This window comes from Alosa pseudoharengus, unplaced genomic scaffold (genome assembly GCF_046254945.1).
Source record: "Alosa pseudoharengus isolate Yale_2024_CS ecotype anadromous, Long Island Sound unplaced genomic scaffold, YU_APseudo_1.1 YU_APseudo_1.1_scf_23, whole genome shotgun sequence".
NCBI lineage: Eukaryota > Metazoa > Chordata > Actinopteri > Clupeiformes > Clupeidae > Alosa > Alosa pseudoharengus.
This window is the reverse complement of record NW_027468685.1, coordinates 27622568-27648769: the sequence shown is the minus strand read 5'-3', so window position 1 is coordinate 27648769 and position 26202 is coordinate 27622568. Positions and strand designations below refer to the sequence as shown.

Below are 26202 nucleotides of genomic sequence, written 5' to 3'. Positions count from 1 at the left end.
CATCGCTTTCACGCCAGACTACCCCTTCAAACCCCCTAAGGTAAGCCAACTCTCTCTCTCTCTCTTTCTTTCTCTCTCTCTCTCTCTCTCTTTCTCTCTCTCTCTCTCTGTCTGGCTTTGTCCTGTAAGGACAATCCTTCTTTTGTTCAGAGTACTTTTTTTAGAAGCTTGTGTTTGGAGAGTCAAGGTTTTGAAAACCGCTTGTTTGTTTGCAGTGGCTATTTTGCGCTCTGCCAGAAAAACTGTGGTGTGTGTGTGTGTTTGTGTGTGTGTGTGTGTGTGTGTGTGTGTGTGTGTGTGTGTGTGTGTGTGTGTCTTTTGGTGGTGATAGCACTTCCATATCTTGAAAAAGCCCATTGTAGAGTCTATTTTGGTGATGTGGGAAAGTGGAACATTTAGAGGATCAGCTGCAGCAAATATACCGAACGATTTTTTAGTCCTCTTGTGTGTGACTGAAATATGATGGTTTTGTTTCCCATTAAATCATCCAGCTCAGCTTTCGTGTGGATTGCAGAAGGCATCTCCCCTTTCAATTCTCTCATTGAGATTTCACACTAGACTGAATACAGTTCATGCACAGGAAATCCACATCAAGATTAGATGCAACCACCAACTTCTAAAACGTCTGAAACCCAAACACTGTCCAAAAACACGCATTTTGCACATGACGCTTGACGTGTCGGATCTCCAGTGGAGCGGTGGTGTGTCATGCGATGTTCTGTAAAAGGCATATAGTATCTGCGAGGTCTTTTGATGTTGCGTGTCGGTGTTTGTACAAAGCTCCTTTCATATGAAGAGAACAAAATCAGCTGCTGCGGGTGTTGTGTCTGATGCTGCGCTGGAAAAATGAGGAGCAGGAAGCAAGAGGTGCACTTCCTCAGGTCACACACTCCACAGGTGCACACACAGCACACACCCCCCACACACACACACACACACACACACACACACAAACACACACACACACACACACAGAGAGTCTGTTTTTCATGACTGTTCCTGGCAGCAAGCCTTACTTGCTTTCTTTCTCCCTTCCACTTCCACTTGTTCTGTCACAGTGTATCACTTTTCTACCTCCTAACCTCCTCTTCTATCTGATCTCCTAACTACCCAGCTCCTCTCAGACCCAATCCAACAACCCCGCTACTAAAGCAAACACTTGGAGGATCTTGTCTGTGTCAACTCACCCGCGGTACTTTGGATGAATCAGATGCAGATTCCTGCAGACTCTTCAGTTGTCTTATGGGTCTATGGGCTTCTACACAATACACTCAGAGCTTCCTTTAGCAAAGAGGAGAGAGGGATGGGAGGAGAGGAGAGAAGAGAAGAGGTGTAGAACAGAAGAGAAGAGGTGTAGAACAGAAGAGAAGAGGTGTAGAACAGAAGAGAATAGAAGAGAAGAGAAGAGAAGAAGTGTAGAACAAAAGAGAGTGGCTTCAGCATAGCTAGGAGTGGCCATTTATGTAAAGATTGTTATTACACTGTGGCCAAAGCCAATTACCGACAGCATAGCAGCACTTGCAAGAAAAAAAGATTAAAGGGAAGGGAAAATTATGAGATGGGGGGTACTAGGGAGAGATGCTTGGTTGCCATGTTGGGCTTTCTTTTGCAGTGTCCCAGAGTATCCTGCATTGAATGCTTTGTGTATGTCTCTTTGGCTGGCATGCTGTGCTGATAAGGGGGTGGCGGTGCCTTCGCTTGTGCCAACTCTGTGCCAGGCTGTAGGGGTGGCACACCTGAACTGCTGACGTGAAGCTGGCTGTGGTCCCATTCACTAATGTCAATGCTCTCTCTTTCTCACTCACTCACTCGCATACACACACACACACACAGACACACACACACACAGACACACACACACACACACACACACACAGACACACACACACACACATACACAGACACACACACACACACACACACACATAGACACACACACACACACACACACACACACACACACACACACACACACACACACACACACAGAGAGAAAGAGAGAGAGAGAGAGTGATGGAAAAAAATTTTCCTGCTGAAAAAGGCCCACAGAGACACAATGGCTACTTAAACATGTCATTGTCCTACATCTGTATGACCTAATGCCTACTTCACAAATGCAATCTTTATCAACGTCAGATAACTCTAACCAAGATAACCCTAACAATACCGCTAATGATGCTAGATAACCCTGACTGTAAAGACACGTTCAGACAGGAAGAGACCAACTACGATGCAGCAGTGAGGGTCCATGGAATGTTACGGAAATCCAGCAATTTATACGATTACAGGCGAAAACATTGTTGCCGTGGAACAGCGCACAAGAAAGTGAAACTAATCTCAACTTTTGAGGCGACAAGCAATGCATTCGGAGCGAATGAATCAACATAAGTCGGAATGTGGCTTCAGAAAGAGAGAGAGAGAGAGAGAGAGAGAGAGAGAGAGAGAAAGAAAGAAAGAAAGAGAGTTAGATTCACCAAAAAAGAACCCAAAGCTGGGAAGACTCTACACTTCGGTCTTGGGCCCAGTCAGAGCACAATGAAGCTTTTGGGAAGCGCAGCCCAAGGCTGTTTCCAGAGCGGGGGCTGATGATTAGCGTTAGTCTGTGTCCCCGTGGTGGAATGTTGGGGCTTGGAGACTATGGGCCAGCATGGTGGGGGAGGAGTGGGTCCCTTCCCTCTCCTTTCTCCTCCTCTTCCTCATCATGTGGAAGTCATTCAGAGATCCAGACCTTCACCAGCGCTCCTCTACCAATGCTTCGGCTTCAGCCGCTGCGCTGTGCACATTCAGCTGAGGTCAAAGGTCGTTCCCTAATGATGTCGTTATGTCTCCAGGCAGAGGATTTTACGCTTGTATGATTGCGCTCTCTCTCTCTCTCTCTTTCTCTCTTGCTATCCCTTTTTCTCTCCCAGTATCTTTCCAGTATCTGTCTGTATGTCTTTCTCTGTCTCTCTCTCTGTTCTTTTCCCCCTTCAGCCTGCACAAAATTGGAGGTTCTATGTTCCAGCAGTGTAGCCAAAGGGTAGAATTGATGGAACAGGCTCATTTGCTGTATATTTGCATCTGAGCAGTTTGTCAACTTGTGAAAAGTAATGTTCCAAAATAGAACCTGGGGGGCTGCCAATGTTTTTGCCAGAATGCCTACGTTGTGGAGACGTAGAATATATTGCTATGCTGTCAGTAGGTAACATTAGCCTATTGCCATCTCTCTCTCCCTCGCTCACCATCGCACACTCTCTCTATCTACCTTTCTCTTTCTCTCCTTTTCTCTCTCTCCCTTTCTTTTTAAGTTTTAGCATTTACATTTTACATTTAAAGCTAAAGAACTCCACTCATCGATTCTCTCTCCTAGAGGCACAGACACACACATGCGCACACACACATACATGTGTGTGTGTGTGTGTGTGTGTGTGTGTGTGTGTGTGTGTGTGTGTGTGTGTGTGTGTGTGTGTGTGTGTGTGTGTGTGTGTGTGTGTGTGTGTGTGTGTGTGTGTGTGTGTGTGTGTGTGTGTGTGTGTGTGTGTGTGTGTGTGTGTGTGTGTGTGTGTGTGTAAGGCCAGGAAGAGGGAGAAAAGTGAGAGAAAGGGAGTGCATTACTGAAGGTGGTTATCCCTTCGCCAGCAGAGCAGTTATCTGTCCATCACTCGGAGAGCTGAAGAGGAAGTTAGGGATTTATTCATCGGAGTTGTTTACTGTTTATGTTGGCATGGAGCAATGGAGCAGGGGGGAAGCTCTTCTAAACATGATGACAACTAAGAGCTCCTTTCTTTTTTTCTTCTTTTCTGTCTTTCCAGTTTGCCTTTTGTTCTCCTCCGACGAAGAGACTAATAAGAGGAAATGCATTTAGCCCTTAACGAAATGCTGACTGTCAAGGCCTAATATTTGCATAATAAATATTGATCTTTTTTTTCTCCCCAGAGGAAAAACTTGTACTGCGGCATCATTATGCAATGTTATGATAGGAATGGTATGCCCGCTATGTTAAACTAACAGATCGAACAAAGCAGGTGGCATTCCTGAAACAGCTTAATCACTTTAGTGTGTGTGTGGGGGTGTGTAGGTGTGTAGGTGGGGTTGGCAGTTTATTTGCTACTCTGTGTGTGCAAGTGTGTGTGCATGCACTTGTTTTTGTGTGTATATGCATTTGTGTGTGTGTGTGTGTGTGTGTGTGTGTGTGTTTAATCATTATACCCAACACCTGTGCCAAGTCACTTTGCATTTTCTGTACATGTCTCCATCTGCTTCCTCACTCCATGGGGTAGGTACAGCTTTTGGGATGCATATTTCTTAATCTCTCTCTCTCTCTCTCTCTCTCTCTCTCTCTCTCTCTCTCTCTCTCTCCGGATGTGATTTCCCAGGTGACGTTCCGCACAAGAATCTACCACTGCAACATCAACAGCCAAGGTGTGATCTGCTTGGACATCCTGAAGGACAACTGGAGTCCCGCCCTCACCATCTCCAAGGTGCTGCTGTCCATCTGCTCCCTACTCACAGACTGCAACCCCGGTAAGTAACACACACGCACGCACACACACACACACACACACACACACACACACACACACACACACACACACACACACACACACAGACACAATCAAAGAAATACAGATACACACATACACACATGCACACACGCATAAACACACACACACACCTCCCCACACATATACGCAAACAAATGTAAACATAGTCGCACATACAAACTTGACACCGCTGTCAAATGTAAAACGGAATTGGTAATCCAGCCCAATCCAGCCGAATGACATATAAACAGCATTCAAACTGAGCAGTCGTGGTGGAGCACCTGACAACTGGACCAGTGAACTTTAAGTTGAAATGTAATCCTTAAGCTACTACCCTAGACCACAGTGGTGTCTGCAGAACTGCACACTGTACAGCCAATGCTGAAATAATCAAATCACCCATATTCTGACCTGTTTATGCCACTTACGGGCTTCACAGCAACATACCCCACCCCCTGTAGGCAATAAAGAATTTTTATTGCGTGCACAACTTGTAGCGTTCCCCATAAACGAAGGCAACTCCCAACGGAGCATGGTAATCAATATAGCACCTGGGAAGTGCAGCTAAAATAATGCCCCATTAATGACTGAATGTGTGTAGGAGTGGGAGAGAAACGAGCACTGGCCCCCTGGTTTGCATGTTTCATGCTCTATGCCTCAGTGGGATGTTTGACTTGGACTAATTCCAGTTAGATTAATTCCATAAATGCCACAGCTGGCTTTTTTGACACCCTATTGATGGCCCACACGCTGTGTGACTGGTGGTGGTTAATGCATAGTGATCGTGTTATAAAGCTTTTAGTGTGGGAGGGAGGGAGGGAGAGAGGGGGAGAGAGAGAGAGGACAGAGAAAGAGAGAGAGAGAAAAAGAAAAGGAAGAAGGATGGCATAGCACAGTAAAGATGGAGTGACTGAAAATTAGAGGAAAAGATGAGAAAGAGAGAGGAAGAGAGAGAAAGAAAGACAGAACATTTGATGAAAAGGAAAGAGGATGGCAAGGAAGAGAGGAAAAGAACAGAAGAGGCTGTTGGACTCCCCTTCCTCCCCCCTCAGAGATCCAACGCTTAAAGGATGTCAAGCAGATTTAGTGAAGATGCACCAGCTTTGCATATTGTGGTTAATAAAAAGTTGACGCCTCTTTCAACCTGCAGCTTGATGAAAGATTGCTGTGTGTGTGTGTGTGTGTGTGTGTGTGTGTGTGTGTGTGTGTGTGTGTTTCCTTTTATCTCTATTTTAAGGTGGGAGGATATAAGCTTTGTGGTTGAGGGGTTTGTTTTGGGGTGTTGTAATGATGTAACTCTGTAAAAGAGTATGACAATGGCTTAATAGGTTTAATAAAGAAGTGTTAAACCTTAAACCTCTCCTTCCCTCCCTGTGGGTCTCTCTCTCTCTCCTTCCCTGTGGGTCTCTCTCTGTGTGTGAGTGTGTGTTTGTGTGTGTGTGTGTGTGATGATATATGTGTGGCATTTTATGAATTATTTGTAGAGGTGTGCTGAATGTGTGGGGTGTGTGGGGGCCATTTCAGTGTGGGGTGTGCTGGGGGCCATTTCAGGACGAGGTGCTGCAACAGCAGCAGCAGCACTTGACCTGACGTCTGACCTGTTATCAAGTGAAGGCATCATTCTCTGCACTATCTGTGCTCTTATCACTCCATGCCCTACTGTGTGTGTGTGTGTGTGTGCAGGGTGAGCAGGGTAAGGTGGCTTATCTAGTAGTAGAATTCTGCCTCACTCATACCGCTATACAGAATGCCACTCAGGTCTCCACCCAATGCACACACACACACACACACACACACACACACACACACACACACACACACACACACACACACACACACACACACACACACACACACACACACACACACACACACAAACACAGAGACAAACACACACACACACACACACACAGAGACACTGTCTTTTCTCTCATACACACACACACACACATACACACACACACACACACACACACACACACACACACACACACACGTGCCCCCTCTGCCCCTCCCCCCTAACCAACCAACCCCCCCTCACCCCCAACTGTCTCTCACACACACACACACACACACCTACCTTACCTTCCCATTTCCCCTGAAGGCATCGTCCATCCACGCAGGAGGGATCAATGACTTGCTGCTCATTAACAGAGGAGAAGAATGCGGTGATAGTCAATGAAGCCCTCTGGCCATTGTCACAAGTATTGTCAGAAGCAGCCAGCAGCCTTTTTTACATCTCTCTGCCACCTCTAAAACAAAAGGTCTTTACACACACATGCTCCCCCCCCCCACACACACACACATACCCTCATAGCCCCTCACCACACCCAGCCTGAGTGCTCTTGAGGCTGGTACACCTTGATACTGTCACCGTCGCCATGGTGAGGGCCTCTTGGCTTGCCTCAAAGAGAACAGACACAATGTCACTTATGTGTGTGTGTGTGTTCCATGAGTGTCGTGATTGTGAGACAGACGGTTGAAAGAGATTGTTCTTTTACAGTCTCGTTGACTGCTGGAGATCAAGAGGCTTTTCTCTCTCTTGCAGCATCTTTAAACAGCAAAGGGATAAAAAAAAGATGTTTCTGAGGGGAGAATTAACTAAATGAAAATATATCTCCCTCTCCTTCTCTCTCTCTTTTTTCTCTGTTCCACAGCGGACCCACTGGTTGGGAGCATCGCCACACAGTACCTAACCAACAGAGCTGAACACGACAGGATAGCCAAACAGTGGACCAAGCGCTACGCCACATAGACTGCCCGCCACCATCACCAACCACCACCACCCCACCCCCCCCACCCCCAAACACACACCTCAGCACCCCAGGACCTGTCAAAGCACACCCACCCAGACCCCACCCAGACCCCACCCAGACCCCACCCAGTCCAGCCCACCCATTATCCCCAATGCACCCTCTCGACTCCTGATGTTCTCCCCTCTGTGGAAAAAAAAAGAAAAGAAAGAAAAAAATAATGATCTTTTTGTTCCTTGTTGACTTGAAAGCTTTTTTTATACAGTGTGATGTATACAAAGAGTAGATTGGGATTGTATTTTCCAATACACTGAATGTTGGTAAGGTCATAAAAAGCTTTATTATTATTATTGTTGTTATTGTTATTACAATTATAATTATTATTATGATTATCATTATTACACGTGTAATATTATCATCTGGGAGTGTGTATGTGTGTGTGTGTGTATGTGTGTTTTGTTTACTTCTATCCTGTTTCTACTATTACGCAAACCAATGGAAATACACACCTCTGATCCACCCGCAATGCCCCCCCCGCCCCCCCATAATAACCAGCGACTCGTCTCTAAACCCCCCTCCCCCCACCTGCGCTGAGATGAAGAGTCACAATGAAGACCAGCAAATCACACAACGGCCGACAGTGGTCCACTTCCCTAAGGAACGGACACTTTTTTTGTAAGATGTGTGTTTCATTTGTTTGTATGTTTTATTTGTTTGTTTATTTTTTTCCTGTGTAACCCTTTCTAACCCTTTCTGTAACCCCCCCCCCCCCCCTCCCTTTCTGAGAAGATGTTTACGTGGATTACTGAGGTGTTGGCCTGTAAGAAGTCCTTGCGAGGACGCCGCTTTACGGTCACAGTACGGTATGTGTTGGTGGTCTTGCTGCTTTCCCACACTGACCGCGCGGTGTAAAGAGTTCGTTTTATTTTACACTTGCATTGTGAGAAAAAACTCAACCAATACTCTAATAAGTAAATTAATAAAAGGAAGCACTCTGGCTGAAGTGGCCCTGCGGCATGCTGGTTATGTTTGTGTGTGTGTGTGTGTGTGTGTGTGTGTGTGTGTGTGTGTGTGTGGTAATCTCTGGGGGAAGTCTGTTTCCCTTTTACTCTCCGGTTCTCTTGGAGTTTTTTCCTTTTGATCACACGGATCTTGTCAGTCCCAGTCGGCGAGAGCACGATCACGACTTCCCCAGAGGATGTGAATGTTCTAAACACATGAGTAACCAAACTAATGGTGTGGTGAAAGGTGCCTTGTGTGTGTGTGTGTGTGTGTACATTTGTGTGTGTGTACATTTGTGTGTGTGTGTGTGTGCATTGGTGGCTTGCTTGGTTTTGTGTGTGAGTGAGGAGGGCAGCTTCCAAAACAATGCCTCCATTGTAGCTGCCTCTGAGACTCTGTCAGTGAGCAGCTAGTGGCCAGACAGGAACAACACACTTCATCTCAAGTTTCTCTTGGACAAAATAAACTGGACAAAATAAACGCTAATTAGGGACTGTGTGCGCCGAATTGGTAATCAAAGATAATGAGGACTATGAGAAGATGCTCAGGCGCAAAACAAATGCAGTGGCAGTGAAAATGCATTAATTTAACAAAATTATTCAAAAAGACTGTAGATTACCACCATGTACAACCACCCATTCTAAATAACTAAGCAATAAAATCCCTACTACGTTCAAGTCAATGATGTGAAGCCATCTTAATAACTTAAGAGGGAGGATTAATGGTTATATATTAATTTTTAAGCCTTGTTATGAAATGCATCTAATTTTTCTGCTTCATTTCAAAAGAATCTGTTTTCCACACAGTCTTGCTACCTAAGTGATTGTTTGTAAGAAAGAAATTAGGATGACAGGCCTTGGAGAAAAAAACAGAGACTAACAGGTCTTGACAAAAAACAAGAGCACATACGTTTACTCCTGCTGTTAAATCAAACCTATAGCTGGAACCCTGTGTTTTCTGGCTGCATTTCAACATTCCTGGACCAATTCTGAGTGAACTAATACTCTGCTCCAGCTCCGCAATCCTGGATATAGATGAGACATCGTGCCAATCCTGTCCGTTAGTCAGTCCATCAGCTTGGCTCTGTGGACTTAATGTGTGACCGATTTTTGACGCCAATAATTAGGACCAAAAGAACAGTACAAGGCCAGAGTTATGACTATATATGACAAAGTATTTGAAGGTGCAGTCTCCATGTTGACACACACACTACTAGAGAGACAGCCAGATGAACATGAGAATTTTACTCAATTTACTGAAAATCTAGGACTGCCCCTTTGCATCTACATGTATTCAATAAGAATTGTATTTGCTGTCTGGTATGAAGAGGATAGTTTCTGTACAGTGTGTGGATCTGGTGGGAATTCCTTTGAGGGAGCCTTTAAACAAACAACATTTGCTCCAGGTTACTGGCCTAGTTCACCCACATACTTAGACATAAGACTGCACTATTGCACAGAGGTGAGTTCACAATGCGTTGGCATTGGGGAATTGATTTGTCTTCAAATGATCCTTATAAAGAAGATTAAACGCGCTTCTGCAGACCCACATCAAGAGGAGAGTAAACCGACGGCGGGCGTGTACAGCCTCGGAGCGCCCGCGCACGTTGAGCTGAGCCGAGTTGCGTTGCATCGCATTACACACACATTTCATCACGTCTGTCAGTGTTCAACGCCTCATTTGAGGTCTCCTGCTGATCTGTCGGTTCTTCATTGGTTATGCTGCACACACGCGCGCGCACACACACACACTCCCTTCCTATCTCTCCTCTCTCTTACAAATACACACACACACAGACCCTCTCTCTCTCACACACACAGACAGAGAGAGGGAAGCGACAACTGCTGCGTGGAGAGAAAGAGAAGAGAGGAGGGGAACGAAGATCAACAGCCGCAGCGGAACAGTCAGACAGGAAGTGGAGGTTAGCTCACCTTTGAGCAGGCAGCAGCCATGGGATTCCCCATCCTGTTGTGCAGCGAGTCAGATGCGTGTGCGTGGCGGGGGGGCCGGGGCCGTTTCATAGGAGGAAGCTGAAGTCACCAGCAGGGACTGCCACCCACCCCACCCCCCAATCATGATGGTGCAATGGGGTAACAAGAGAAGGTGTGCTGTGGTTGGGGTTTGGCCTATAGGGGAGGGCACCCCAAGCTGTGTGCTTCAAAGGAAGAGTGGCGGACACACACACAGACACACGTAACACAGACACACGTATCATGAACAGACGCATACCCACACATATGACCCAAAACACACATCCGCACACACACTTATACACATGCGCATGTACACAGACTCACATGCAACACACACACAAACATATGAACAGACGCATACCCACACATATGACCCCAAAACACATATATCCGCACACACACTTGTACACTTACATACGCATACGCACAGACTCACATGCAACACACACATACCCCAACACGCCCACCTCCCCTCTGTAAAGTGGTCTGTCGCACTGCTCTCATTCAGCAGCACTGATGTGGGGGTTGAGCACTGCACACAGCCTTGCTGTACCATTGGAGGATGTTCAGACTACAGAGAAAAGCCCCGTGCAAAGACAATGGAACTAAACACAATAGCTGGCATAATGCACAATAAGCACTAAACATGTGTTTTTGTGACTTTTGCTTGGTCTTGAACTCATGCACATAGTGATGACCCATGCAGATTTGCATAGGACTATTTAGGGATCCTGATTTATTGTCTTCAGTCTGTTTTAGAAACTGAGAGAACCACAACCTTCCCAGATAGCAAACTGACTCCGCAGCCAATCTGCCGCGGAGGTACCGCGGCCTACAGAACGGACCCGTGAAACGGGTCAAAAACAGAGTCCACTTGCACACCGAGACGGGTATGGCGGTTGCGTATCACGGGTCCAACAGACTCCGCGGCGGACTCTATCCACATCTGCGCATCCGCCGCGGGTACGTTTGGAACCCGCGAAATAGACATATCTGCTGTGGAATCATTTCGGACCTATTAAACAGCGCATCCGCCGCGGATTCATTTCGGACGCGTTAATCATCCGGCCCAGGTCCATTTAGGGGCCGTTCATGATCATGCAGTTCTAAGCAGTTCATCTGGCCCATATCCCTGGCTTATCTTATAATGGCCAAAACTAGCTACTAGGCCTACTACAGAAATATATAGCCTACTATCTGGCCAACATCTAAATTGCACTATATATATAAAAAAGGGTTTAAGGCGATATGCCCTAATGTCGTGTCAGTGCATACTCCATTGAATGTAGCAGATGGTTGGAATACTGATATAGGCACAATGCACCTGTTAACACACGCCAGAAATGACCAAACCCTTTGGTTAAAAAAAAAAAAAAAATTGGCCTGGGAGAGAAGCCATAGCAGAGCACATCTCAAGGACCAGCAATTTGCAATTGACAAAGTTGACCACACTTATTCCGTCATCGAAACAGCAGCACTGAGATTTTGACAAGGTGTCTGCTTTGCCAACTCAAGTCCACGTTTATCAGTAACAGCCTCGAGTCCTCATTTGTTGGTTCCACTATTTGAAGTAGACTAGGTATAATTCATGTGGGTGAACAATCGGCTATTGGGCTAAGGTCAAGAGATCATCCTGTGATAAAGATGCGGGGAGGGCGCAACATCAAATGGTGTGAACTTTTCACAGTAATTTCGATAGCGACGTGCTGCATTTGGTCTATCGTTTTGAAGTAAACTAATAGGCAACTTCTCATGGACCACAGTTGAAAGAGGGATTTGGAACGGTTTAACACGGTAGGCTACTTCCAATCTGACATCGCCAAGTGTGCCCGACCAAACACGACTCCATTGCCCTGGATAGCTTCGGTTGCTGTTGCACCAGCACTTCCGCTCCGAGAGAGGCGAAAGACACGCGTCCAGGCGACGGAAGAGGCACACACAGACACAAAGAAAGGTAGCTAACGTGTGAAAGCTGTACATATTTCACGTCGAAATGGTATCTGAATGATCGTCGCACTGTCTGAGTTTTCGTGTTGACGGTAGGTGCGTGAATAGGAGATTCTAGCCGTCGGAGGGAATATCTGAAAATGGTCTGTCCCAGGACTGGCTGGCTGCTGGTCTGATCAGTGGCATGTAGAGGGATAAGACGTCGTAAAGAATTACAGTTGGAATATTTTTTATTTACATTGGCGTTTTAACTTGTTTATATATGGTCAGACTTACAATATATATCCGGTATAGGGTCTTAGGCGATTCAAGGGGAAAGTTTGGTAAACTCAAGGCGACAGGATTCGGAGTAAAGTGAAGCGCTTCCCAAACGAATATGCGACATCGCCCAATCGATTTTCGCTTCTGCCTGTTTTCGCACAGCTAATTGTTAACCGAGTCAATTTCATCTGTACTTTTGCGTTGTCATCTAACCTATGGGTCATTTAAAATCATTTTGTTTATAAATATGACGAGTATTTCAGCCAAGGCTAAATATAACGTTCCTGCGCAAATATTAGCCAGTGGGGTCAGTAATCCTCGCGGTGTTATGAAAGCGAACAGTTCTGGAATAAACTGAATAAGTTCGTGTGTGTTATTGTATTCGATACATATCTCATATTTGTGTAAACCTCCAAGCACTTCGTGTTGGCTTTTTGGAATCTAATAGAGCATGAGTTAAAGGTCATACCCATGCCGGAGGTTGTTTACCGAGTGGCTTCATTGTTCATTCAGAAGCGCCAGGGTTTACACAATTGGCAACGATTGCGTTTGGCAACTGTAGTCTGAGTATTGTTCTGACTCCTTTCTTTCGGTGGAGGTCGGTAGCATGTCGGATGAGGACTCTCGTGCCAGCATCAGTTCTTCATCATCCTCCTCTTCGTCCTCTACTCATCAGCAGCCAGAGAAAGACACGCCTAGCAAGAAGCGAGAGAGCAAAGCAAGCATGAGCAAGACCTCCAAACTCCTCTCCACCAGCGCCAAAAGGTAAGTGTTGACCACTTCTGACCAGTAGGTTCAGGTTACGGGGACCTACTTGGAAAATACACCGGCTTCAAGTAGCCTATCCGCACACGCTCTTTGGTAAGAATGGAATTAAGAACAAAGATGATCTTCATTACCATTCCTTCCATTCCTCGGGAAAGTATTAAAATGCCCTCCCCCCTCCCTCTCCTCCCCCAATCACTGGGCAGCGATCAGGCATGATGGCTCAATCCCTGCATTGGGGTTAGTTGCAACCAGCTGTCCTTTTAATGTTTTCATAGGCCTGTTGATTTAAGTAGCTCATAGTCATAGTCTGTCTTCTATCCAGGACTGTTACAATGGGAATGTCAATATTTACTTTGAGGTCTCTTATCCTTTGAACAAATGAAAAAGATCACTAATCACAAACCGCAAAACGTGAATGAGTATGGAACTCTTGCTTAATATTCATAGGCTACTTTGAGTTTATGTATTCGACATAGACCAAAAGAGAACCCTTTGTTGTCAAGTGTTGAAGCTGATGACAATGCTGTAAAAAGACAGAAATGACCCCAGGCAAGATCCTTCAACGGATCCACCATGAGAACAAGCTGGGGAAAATCACTCGTTGTAGGAGTGTTCTCCTGCTGACACACTTTCTGGGTGGTCCTGCTAGAGAGAAATTCCTCTGTAGATTCTGAAGTGGAACGGAACAGTGTTAAGATGGCTGGGTGTTGATTTTTCAAAATGTTATTATCAAACTAAATTAATGTCATTCTCTTTGGCTTTCAGAATCCAAAAAGAGTTAGCGGACATCACATTGGATCCACCGCCCAATTGCAGGTATGTCCATGGGTGTGTTCTTACTCTTAATTCCTGCAGTGGAATTAAACACCAGGCTTTTCTGGTTGGGCTAGTTGGCGAACATCAGTGCATATTAAAGTGTGGGGAATGAGGTGACAGGATTAAAGGACTGAAATGAAGGGATGGGCTAGCTCTCTGCCAGCATATCAGTAATAACCACTGTGTATTACAACTGATTGTGTGTGTGTGTGTGTGTGTGTGTGTGTATGAGCCTGTGTATTTGTGTTGCTGACCTGTGTAGGTCAGTGTTGGTCTGGTCAGAGGTCACGGTGGTGTTTACTGAGTGACCGGCATGTTAAGAGGGGTTCTGCCTGTGCTTCAGCCGCTCATCTTATCTCAGAGTGGCGCCTGTCACCTCGGGTTTGAGGTTTCAGTGGTCGGCAGCTCTGCTGTCAGATTAGCACCGTCACACTCTCTATCTGTCTGTGCAGTGGCCGCACAGTGAAAGCATGTGTGTGTGGGAAGATGCATAGAGAAACGGAATGAGAGAGAGAGAGAGGGATGAGGAGGAGGGAAGAAAGGAAGGAGGGAAGGAGGTTTGGCAAGGAGAGTAAAAATGGAGAGAGACAGAGTTGGAGAGGAAGGAAGGATTAAAGGGCCGTTCACACCAGGAATGATAACTATAAAGATAACTGTAACGATAACGATAAAAGTGTCCAGACTGACCAACGATGAGGAAAGTCTCTCACCCTCTTGTTGGTGAATATGATTGCTAAAATTGGTTGGATTCTGATTGGCTGTCAGCTTTTTATCGATCCCCAACAATATCATTCTTTATGTCGTTATTGTTATAGTTTATGTGTGGACATCATCATTCATATTAGCTAGAACGATAATTTTTTGCCGTTATCATCATAGTTATCATTCTTGGTGTGAAGGGCCCTTGAGAGAGAGAGAAAGAGGGGGAAAAGTGTCTGACAAACAGAAGACGTTGCTGTTTCATTTAGAATTAATTAGATATCAGGTGATTAATGAAGCTAATGAGGTCACCAAATCCATGTTTTGGCACCAACCCATTTGGCAGTCAAGCGAGGCTTGCATGTTGGCATGACTAAGGCTGCCATACAGTTGCCTTCACCCGCTTAGCTTACCACACTCACTTTAGTGAATGCGATGGCGCCAGGGCACCAGAAAACGTGGCAGATGCCACAACATTCGAGCTGGCAGCCCTCAAGAGCCCAAATGTTGGCCTCAGTCCGCGTGTTAAAAACCAGCGTTTTTTTTATCTGCAGTTAGAACCTCAGTCACGGGAGAACAACTGCCAGAGACACTTGTTTGTGTCCCCTGTCTTTGCCCTCCTTTGCTGAGGCATTCCTGGGTTTTTCTTAATCAAATCCAGTTAATGAGTCCAATTCCATCTCCTTAAATTAAAGTGTAGAGATTGTGAATATCAAAAAATCAATCTACGGTAAAGCCCTATGTCGAGTGCAGCCCCAGCACTCTGGCTATCCCGGCACACTGCCTGCTGCAGAGGGAATCAGAGTCGGATTGTGGCTAAGCCTGCGGGATTATTAGGGTTTAACAGAGACCATCGCGAGACGCTGTTCCCCGGTACTAGATCGGAGGGGCCCCCCTGTGGGGCGATATCTTTTGGGGGTTGCCCCAGAAACATGTGTCACGACAATATTGAACGCCCTGCACGGCGGTGACAGGCCCGTGGGCTTTTGCGCTCTGTGAAAAATACCGCCCAGGGTGTTTTAAAAGCCGAATAAGATGTCTGTTATTGTGTTATCCTGTAAAGTGGCTTTAGGGGGGAAACCTTGGGGATATGTCTCTTTTAGTTCACGAGAGAATGTCTGTGTCACTTTTTACTGGCAGACAGATACATAGTTAGTGAGTTTGTATCTATTTTTCATCCCGAGGGAAATTTTACCTCTGCATTGGACCCATCTGTGGTTAATGAACACACAAAGACATACTAGGAACAGTGAACACACAGTGAGTACTGAGCACACACAAACACTTGGGCAAATGGTCAGCCATTGCTGAAGGGTACCTCAGTCGTGGAGAAGCCAAGAGAGGGCTGTTAACCCTTCGCCCACATTTTTCCTACCAGTTCAGATTCAAACCACCATCTTCCAGTCTGATTCTCTAACCAGTAAGTCGTGGTGTGTTGGTTGCATTGCAGTCCAGAATCCAACATTGTGAGTCCCTGTTACTTTGGATAAAAGCGTCTGCTAAATCCCACTCACTTTACCCACTGTACTGAGCTGTAGATATTTCTCCCATCCTGAACTCTGAAATGTCCCCTATTAGTTCCAAAGAAAGCTCTCTGCACTGAATGAATGGAATCTATTCAACATGTGCTGAATATGCTGCGGACTGCCTCTGCCCGCGTCTGTTTTTAGCCTCGGAGGATGAGATGGCAGATGGCAGCAGGAGTATTTGTGGCACCTTCTTGTTACATTTTTTCACTTTGTGTTTGTCTCCCTGGGACTGGCATGGCGAACGGCTCCACATTTTGGCCATTTATAGTTGTCAGTGCCCGTTTTAAGCCAACCGGCTTAATTTAACTTCACAGGAAGACTGTGGAGGCTTCAGCGTCTCATTGGAAAGTCCTAACCTCTTCATGGAACTCTCACAAGATGGTGTCCCCTGGCGCTTGTTTCCTGGCCCTAGACCGATTCGTCCACTCAATGCCTCGTTCATCCACTGTCTGTCTTCTATTTAAAGGAGAACTCCAGCAATTTTTCACACAGATCTGTTTCTAGAGGTCACCGAGTACTGTTGGTACGAAGAAAAATGGAAAAAATCGGTGCTACTAACTCGTGATGCTGCAGCCAACAGCTAGAGCGGCCAGGCAGCTACAGTGCTACACTCTGGTCTCTCTCTCTTTTACTCTCATGCACACTCATACTTACTCAACCTCAATCGCATTCACACATTCACTTTTTCTCTATCTCTCTCTCCCTCCATCGCTTTTTCTCTCTCCCTTTCTTGCTCATACTCACTCACTCCCTCATTCACCCTTTCGTGTCTCTCACACACACTCCCTCACCCTCTCTCATGCAGTAGTTATTCATTCCCCTCGTGCTATCTTCCTTCTCCCTAGGTTCCTCTTCTTGCATTTCCTATTTTTCTAAAAGGTCTCTTGTCATCTCACCCGCCGTGTTTGTGTTTGTTCCCTTTTTAAATTCCTCCCTATCGTGTTCTCTCTCTCTTTCTCCCTCTCTCTTTCTCTCTTTTTCCTTCTCTCTCCCCCCCCCTCTCTCTCTCTCTCTCTCTTTCTCCCTCTCTCTTTCTCTCTTTTTTCTTCTCTCTCCCCCCCTCTCTCTCTCTCTCTCTCTCTCTCTCGCTTTGCCCCTGGGTGTACGTCCATCACATCTCTGAATTCCACACATTCTGTGAGACGGGGGGGGCCCTGGTAATTTATCGCAGCTTCAAATTAAAAGCACACGTGCGGCATTGTGCTCCAACTGACCCCTCCGTTTGAATACACAGAGCCGCGAACATGACCGAAGCCCTTCTCCACCTCCTCCTCCTCCTCTGTCAAGCCCTTCTCCACCTCCTCCTCCTCCTCTGTCTTGCAGCGCTGGCTCCAGCTCCTCCGTATTCCCTGTTAACCGGATAAGTGAGACAATTTTCAGCCGCCTGCTAAGGAAACACAGAAGCCCCAGCAATCTGGCTGCAAATGCCAGAGGGGGTGGGGGGGGGGGGAAGACTCCATTGCACTGACCTTTCCCAAGCTACACACAGCAGTGTGCTAATGTTTATAGATGCATGTCATATCTTTTTCTTTTATCTTCTTTTTTTGTTTTGTACACACACACACAAACACACACACACAAACACACACACACACACACACACACACACACTTTGCAATCCAGGCGCCCTTCTTGACTGTCTCATTGGCGGACTAGAGTATTGGGCAAGAGCTGTGTGAAGCGTTTCCTCTGCTTAGTTACCAGAGAGCTTCTGTTAAAAAAAGAAAGAAAACGGACAGATTGATATCTGTGGTTATCTAGGCCCCCGCGCCTCTCGATTCTCCTTTTGTCCGAGTCACAAAGAGTCGACGGAGGAGAAGCAGCTCTTGATTGTCCTGTTCATCCAGCAGGTCTCACCCCCCAAGCTCTCGAATGGCTGATTTGGCATTGTCTGAGCTTGCTTGAACACCATTCAAGTGGACTGGCAGATCCACTTTAAAACCCTGAACACACGTGCCTTTGTTACACTCCCTCTTCAGGTAAGGGGTTACGCTGCAGGGGGAGAGTTATATGATTTATTTCCTTATCAGATTGTCATCTCGAGAATTAAATATTGAACAGGGTCTCAGCTTGAGCATTCCTCGTGTGTGGCGTAGACGTTGGCTGAGACGTTGTAACCTCACCACCTTGTTCGCTTGCAGCGAAACCCCTTTACCCCCTTCGTTTGTGTGTAGTTGTTGTTGGAGTTGGAGCATGAGAAGCTATTAGTGGATGAGAAATGAGGTGAGTTACGAGTTTTGGCGATTACATGCGGCCACACTTCCTGGGAGAAAGCAAAAAAAAAAAAAAAAAAATGGCCCCGACAGCTTTGCCTCAGATGGGGAACTGATTAGAAGCACTTGTGCAAACATGTGCATTTAGTTGGCTTTTGGGATGAGGTTTTCCTGGCCCTTAGATTTGCCCAGTTTAACATGTTCTCATACTAGCCTCAAGGCACTTTTTCAAAACTGCCCTTAATGTTCGTACAGTAACTACTGACTGCAGCTGGTGGCCCTCCCAGGCGTCGTGGTGGTGGAGGCGTGTTTAATCACTTTCTGGTGGAACCCCCCAGTGAAACGACCACTTATTCTCTTTCAGTGTCCAAGCGCTCGCCTGGACGCAAAAGAAAAAGAGAGAGTGAGAGAATAAAAAGGAAAGCTATCTGTGTTATTTAAATGAATGACAACAGTGATGCCCTGGACTGGTGGCTTGTGTCGCTGGGGACTGTGTGGTCTTTGTGCGGCGGGCTGGTGGTGGTGGTGGTGGTGGTGGTGGTGACGGAGGCATAAGCAGCAGTGGGGTTGTGTGTGTGTGTGGGGGGGGGGGGGGGGGGGGGAGGGGGGGGGGGCAAACAGTGGAGGTCCTCTGTGCGTCTGGAGTGCATCTGAGACGGTTCTGTTTCGAGGCTCCTCCCCGGGCCCAGTGAGGAGGACAGCGATACGATGAGGCCTGCTGAGCAGACGGCCATCCACTGCCTGCCCGCTTGCCTGCTCTGCGTGCCCGTGTGCCAGCCTGACTGACTGGAGGCTCCCTGTGGTGGGTCCTTCAGCCACAGAGCAGGGCCTACTATTTTTATTTTGGACGTTTTTTTTTTATCTAAATGTATCCCCTAGAGTACATATGGAGGTGGTGATATGTTTAGGAACGTCTATTTGTGAGTTTTCAGAGGGCAGTTGAGACATGTTGTGTGGACAGAGTCGGACACAGTGGTTGTGTCCTCACGTCCTGCTCTATTTTAAGTGCAGATTGAGCAACTAGGCTATACCGCATTGGATGATGGTTCAGAAAATACACGCCATTCAATCACTTCTATCTCTCCCACCTCTCTCTAAGAATACACAAGGCGGTGAGTGTGTTGGTGCAAAGTGCAGTGTGTGTTGAGGCTTGTTAGTACCAGGCCTGTAGACGAGTCAGTGTTTGGTAGCAGAGTGCAGTTGGCCCATGGCCTCGGCAGTGGAATCGGCGCTGAAACCACAGACAGTTTTTTTTCCGAATGCAAATGGCCTCCTTTTATCTCTGTAGGCAAATAAACAACTCTCTCTCCCCCTCTCTCTCTCTTCCTCTCTCTCTCTCTCTGTTTCTCACTGTCTTCTCCTCTCCTCTCTCTTCCTCTCTCTCCTTCCCTTGACCCCCCCCTCTCTCTGAGTCTCTCTTGTCTTTGATCAAATGAAGGGTTATATGTGTAATGTGAGTCAGCTGGAAACTGATGAAAGAAAAAGTCAAACAAGTCGTATGCCACGGCAGATCCCTGAACCAGTCCTTGACACCTCTGTTGAGGTGTCAGCCTGCTGATAGTATTAGTACCCTATCAGGCCTCATGGCAGGATGCCGAAGTCAAGAAGTTATGCGTTGTAGATAAGTGACGGAGACGTGATGTCAGCACATGTCACAAAGACCTGAAGTCACACAGTGTGTATGGAGGTCATTGACAGTCGGCTATTTCTGGATTTAGCTGTGGCTGCAATTTGTTTTGTTTTTTTGTTTTTTTTATTTCGTGCCTAGACTCTGTGGCTGCATTAAGAGTCCAAGCCAGTTGTATGGAAATGATCCAGATTTATTGCACACTGCTTTGCCGTGCCAGTGTGTCACTCGGTGATGTTAGGGAGGAAACGAGAGCGCACGTGTCTTCAGAGAAAATGTCCGATCTCAAATGTGGCTCCCTGTAATGTAGACGGCACTACAAATGTCCCATCTCAAATGTGGCTCCCTGTAATGTACATGGCACTACAAATGACAACACTCCACAGCCCACATGAAAGTGCACTGGGTGATTTGCTTTATTTCAGCTGCAAGCCCTTGAAATGGAAATCAGGGCTCGAAATGATTGTGTGTTCTCTCAATTGTGGTGCTCAGGATACTAGAAAATCTCTCAAGTCATGCCCAGTGCTGATGACCCTACTGAAATGTAAACAGGAATGTCCATTCACACAACAAATCAGGGTCAGAAGTTCAGTTCCCAGGGAAATGCCTATTATGGCTACATCCACCATAGTATGTGTAAATGTATTCGCTGCTGTGATGCAATTGTGACTGAATGGCGTGGAGGAAAAGAATGATACAAGTGACGTTTGAATACCGTTTTGTTCAGGAATACTCTCACGATGCAAATCATTATGTCATCAGGATTTAAACAAGATGGGACTGGAAGGGCGACACAGTTGTAATTATAGGGAAACATTATTTTATTTGAGGTGGATATTTCTTCGACTTTCTTTGTAAAATATTATAGGCCTAATATGCTTGCAAATATAGTTATGTTTTGGAATTAAGTACGCAACTCCCCAGGATATATATTTAGATGTTCCCAGTTCCATTTTCTTGTGTCATTTTTCACAATCCAATTTTCTCCAAAAGTCCCTAAATGCCATTATAATTGAATTAGGCCTTTGCTATCTCTCACCCATTGAATCACATATTCTTAATTAGTCATGGTGGAAGTCAGATTGAGCAAATGGGCTTTTATGTGTAAGCTTTTCCAGCTCATTGACAGGAAATGCCAACTGAAATCTACTTAACCAATAAGGCCAGGGAACTATCAGTTCTGTGTAGTTTGGACTTGAGTCCCAAAAGAGAGACTGATGAGGGTAAGGCATTTTTTGATAAGGTAGGCTACATCTTTTTGTATGTTTGGCACTGTTGTGTGTGTTGTGCTGGTCTTGTGAGGCAGCATCTGTATGGTCACTGTAGTGGCTCCTTCATGGTGTTCCTGTTACTTACATGGCACAAGAACTGATCAACCAGACGCTAACACTTAAACTAACACCACTCTAACATCTCCAAAGCTATCGGTTCTGCGTATTGTACTGTTTGGATGACTGTATACAGTACAGTTGTGTGGTAAAAATAAAGTATTAATCCACAAAAAGTAATGCACAGGCAAGCCGACCGTATGGGAGAGTACAAAACTTTATTCATGACGCCGGACACAGGTTACAAACACACAAGCATCTTAGGTGAGCATGAAAGCAACAAGTCTGTCGTAAACAAAGTCTTACCGTTATTTAGAGGGCTAAACAGGCTATTCTTGAAGGATTACATGAAATAAAGAAAACAGTTTAAAAACTATCACTCCAGATTCCAGAAGGGAAGTTGACCTCAGAGGTCATAGACAAGAGAATCCCTCCAGACTCCTAAGGGAGGTTGACCTCAGAGGTCATGGCTAAGAGAAAACCATAATAACTGAGATCATCCTTGTAATGTCTGCATTTTATTAAAGTGTAGCCAATTGGGCAACAACAACCCCAGTAGACATTTAACAGCTACAGTGTTGTCTAATTACTGGAAATGTCCCCACATTTGCAGTTCTGGTCCTAAAGAAGATAACCTTTACTGCTTACTTGTATAAACCTGTTCTTGTCTATGAGGATCAGCATGGCAGTGTAAAGATGTACTGCATTGATTTTACTTAGTATACAGTCACTGGCACACAAGTACAGATGAAAGAGTATGTCTGCACAACACATTGCTGTGGAGAAAAGCGTCTGCTAAATGAATGAATCTTGACATGTAATTGGTGTCCGACTCTGGTCAGGGACAGACCCTGGGCAGATTGAGAAGCGCTATGGGTTACAAGGCTGTGGTAGCCTTAAATATTGTTGCTTAGGAGACATCTAGCTTACTGTATATCTGTATGCTGTTGTCAGGTGATTGTGCTGCCTTCTCGACATTAATGTGTGTGTGTGTGTGTGTGTTTTCAGTGCAGGTCCTAAAGGAGATAACATCTATGAGTGGAGGTCAACCATCTTGGGGCCCCCAGGGTCTGTGTATGAGGGGGGAATCTTCTTCCTTGACATTGCCTTCACGCCAGACTACCCCTTCAAACCACCAAAGGTAGGAACCGTCCTCAAGAACTGTAATTAAACTCAAAAACAACCGGTTGCAAACAGTTGCATAACACATCTACCAAGTTTGTAGACAATGATGTGTCCTACTGACTCATGAATAAAGGAAAAAGTACAGCCCACTTTCTTCGGGTGCATCACTAAAACCCTTAGGCTGATGATACATTTGACAGCTTTTCGGCAACATTGCTCACAGTTCTTTTCCCCCATTCGAACATTGCCACTGAGGAAGATAAGTGTTCGGTTTCTGACTGCTGGCTTGTATAAGCCTGTTTTTGTAGACAGGAATCTGCATTCCTGTGGAAAGTCACTGAATTTATATATAAATGAAAATGATGAATATAAACTAATAGATGCAGTTCTGTGTGATTTCCTGTTGACAATGCTTTACCAGTAATTTCACTCTTGTGGTTAACCATTGCTCTACAAAATCTCACTGAGTCATTGACATTCACTCATTGAATTAACCTCTAAACTGACAGACATGAGCTGGAATTTAAAGTATTGAATAATCATGCACCATCAAATTCTGTTTTCCTCTGATGTCAACTTTCTTTTTGTAGTTGATGGGATTAAATGAAGGTTTGATTATGAAGGAATTAATTAAACATTTTTAGGTTAAGCTATTGTTCATTAAGGTTAAGGTCAATTTTAAGGTCTTCCTTTAATTGTTAACCATTAATATTTTTTTGTCAAATATTGAAACACAATGGGCCGCTCTTTTGTCACTTCTCAGTTACTTCCCAACGGAACAGATAAGGTGTAGAAACATGCACAAGCAGATGTTTTCACTGCAGGTTTTTGCTGCGTGCTGCATGCTGCGAGCCACACTTCTGCGCTGTGAACTTATTCATCCTCCAGCCGCTGTGGTTTTTATATATCCATATCGCTTGTTAATGTGGTTGGGTCACTCTTTGTAATCCGTGGCATTATGTGTCAACTGTCAGGATATTTACATTCAGTTGATCAAAACTAAAAACGGCCACTGCATCTAGAAACACGTTTAGTGTGTGGTTTCTCACTTTTTTGTAGTTGATCACGTTTGTCTTTTTTTGTTATCATTTGGGTATCTGCATATTTCCTCCACCCACTTCCTTATTTATTGTATACCTTCTCTTTTATTATGTATGAACACCTCTCCCTCTCTCTCTCTCTCTCTCCCTCCCTCCCTCCCTCTCTCTCTCTCTCTCTCTCTCTCTGAATGTGATTTTCCCAGGTGACGTTCCGCACAAGAATCTACCACTGCAACATCAACAGCCAAGGTGTGATCTGCTTGGACATCCTGAAGGACAACTGGAGTCCCGCCCTCACCATCTCCAAGGTGCTGCTGTCCATCTGCTCCCTACTCACAGACTGCAACCCCGGTAAGCAACAAAAAAATATATAAATGTACACGTATGGACATATGCAGAAACATCGACACCACACACTCACAAACACACTTCAAAAATGTGCCATATATATATATATATCATCTTAATGTTCATTTTAGACCATGCAATACCTCTGTGTATACTATGTCATAAGGAAGTCATATATAATTTTCTTGGCCCCTGTGGTGCATTGTTGCCAGTACCTTTGCGTCCCATTTTCAAATCTTCTCAATATTACATTATTATGAAGTATGTTTGGCGTATGGTGGCGGAGAGCTCGAGGTCTATCCTCTAGCTGCAGGACAATGACACCTCTTTACTGCACCATTTCATGGCTGGTCCAGTATCCAATCTATTGTTCTTTCAACTCGAGTAATGCTTTGGGTGTCTGTGTGTGTGTGCAACCCACTGCTGCTGTCCAGTGATGTCCTCAGACTATCTTTTGCCTTCTTCTTATACATGTTGAACTGCCATGTCCTTATCTAAGCCAGACAGTAGTGGAATTCCACAGAGATACGCGCTGGGCTTTCTGTGCTCATCGGACTCTCAGGCACCATCTCCAGCCAGCAAGACTCAATATCCTACCAATACAAAAGACTGGAGGACCCATCCCGTTTGCACTGTAGACAGAATAAAAATGCATTTAGTGGATAGGTGTGGTGTTGGATGTTTGTGTTGCCATTGAACCCATCACTGTGTTAAGACCTGTGAAACACTATTCAACAAGCAACAATGTATTAAGGCTTCTTTCAGTAGTGGAGAGATAGGCCTAGTCAGTTTTGAGTTTAAAGGCTTAAAGGAAGAATTTGGAATTAATATATTTCTAGAGACCTTTATCTTCTATCATACATTGGATGTTGTAGTTAATGTCATACAATGTAGGGAAAAGGGAATCAAAATAATAAATAATAAGTGTGTGCGTGTGTCAACTTTTGATTGGTACTGTATATTGGAGTAGAATTGTGGACTCTACCTTTAATACCTCAAGTGTAGAAGTTGATGGGGTCATGGTGGCTTCTTGAAAGGTAGCTTTCCTTGTAGGTAGGCACACAAAATGTGTCTAATATTTCTCAATGCTCCCTTTCGCAACATCATTTAATTTCCTCTGACTGCTACTTTGATTGATTCACCATCAGTTCGCATCTGACTCACATGAATATGACAAGCGTTGAATCACTGTGTTGTTCAACATCGCTCACCCACGACTGACCACCAAGTGCACACAAATCCTGCCACTGGGTAAATGAGTGGCAGTGCACCAGTGATGCTGTGTGTGTGTGTGTGTGCTCGTGCATATGTGTGTGTGTGTGTGTGTGTGTGTGTGTGTGTGTGTGTGTGTGCTCGTGCATATGTGTGTGTGTGTGTGCGCTCGTGCATATGTGTGTGTGTGTGTGTGTGTGTGTGCTCGTGCATATGTGTATGTGTAAATCCTCTGACTTTCTCTTCGCTCCAGCCGATCCACTTGTTGGAAGCATCGCTACCCAGTATACGACCAACAGATCGGAGCACGACAGGATAGCCAAACAGTGGACCAAGCGCTACGCCACATAATCTCCCACAGGCATGCGGACAGAGCTGTGTGGAGAGGGAGTAATACAGGAAGTGGAGAGGGATGGAGATGTGTGTGTCTGTGTGTGGGTGGGTGGCGGGTTAAATGAGAAGGAACTGATTGGGTGGGGGAGGGTGACTAGGGATTGGGATTGAGAGGGCTGTGGGAGGTATGAAGGGAGACATTTTTATTGGGGGTGGGAGGGAGGATTAAAGTCGTATTTCCTTATGGTCCCTTTGTTGTTAACATGTGATGTTTCCTTTTTTTCTGAACTTGTTTGTTTCAAGCACAAGTAGCGGCGAGATTTTGGCAGTGCTTTATCGTAATATGTCTTCCATTTTTGTTTTGTTTTCTACCCTGTTGTAAATCAGTTTTAGTTGGCACGCTTGGAAACAATAATGTTAAGTCTCTCTGCATTACGGTTCCTTGTAAAAACAATAGCACAGCATGATCCTTCAGGCCAAACTTCAAGTTGCAATGTGAATTTTTCCCTTCTATTAAAGTTGAATTACAACTCATTCTTGTTGCCTCTTGCCTTTTACTGAAATCTGCCGTTATAAACTTCTGTATAGACTTTCAAACCACACACATCACCAGCAAATCATAGTGATAGCCTGTCTAACCATTTTTATATTAAGTCTGTGTGATCATTGTAACCTCTTCAATAGGCTGCCAACAGATAAATAACT

At 45.3% G+C, this 26202-nt stretch overlaps 2 protein-coding genes across 3 annotated transcripts in view; both read left to right on the top strand.

Annotated features, from left to right (window-relative positions):
* LOC143141005 (ubiquitin-conjugating enzyme E2 E2-like) overlaps window positions 1-8282 on the top strand; it is a 52424-nt gene extending 44142 nt beyond the window's left edge. The window contains exons 4-6 of the mRNA XM_076302208.1: window positions 1-40; window positions 4356-4503; window positions 7181-8282. The exon at window positions 1-40 is cut by the window's left edge and continues 93 nt beyond it. Coding sequence (XP_076158323.1) covers window positions 1-40; window positions 4356-4503; window positions 7181-7278 — 286 coding nt within the window. The 3' untranslated portion in view covers window positions 7279-8282. The remainder of the gene's footprint in view (window positions 41-4355; window positions 4504-7180) is intronic.
* A 3790-nt stretch (window positions 8283-12072) lies between these two features.
* Window positions 12073-26031, top strand: ube2e1 (ubiquitin-conjugating enzyme E2E 1). 2 transcript variants are annotated; one of them, XM_076302205.1, is made up of 6 exons: window positions 12073-12205; window positions 13058-13224; window positions 13993-14043; window positions 22448-22580; window positions 23808-23955; window positions 25418-26031. In XM_076302205.1, the coding sequence occupies exons 2-6, from the start codon at window positions 13067-13069 to the stop codon at window positions 25513-25515; spliced, it is 588 nt and encodes a 195-aa protein (XP_076158320.1). In that variant the 5' UTR covers window positions 12073-12205; window positions 13058-13066; the 3' UTR covers window positions 25516-26031. The 2 variants fall into 2 exon arrangements, with proteins under 2 accessions (XP_076158320.1, XP_076158321.1); XM_076302206.1 differs by lacking the exon at window positions 12073-12205 and adding an exon at window positions 12266-12290.
* The last annotated feature ends 171 nt before the right edge of the window (window positions 26032-26202 follow it).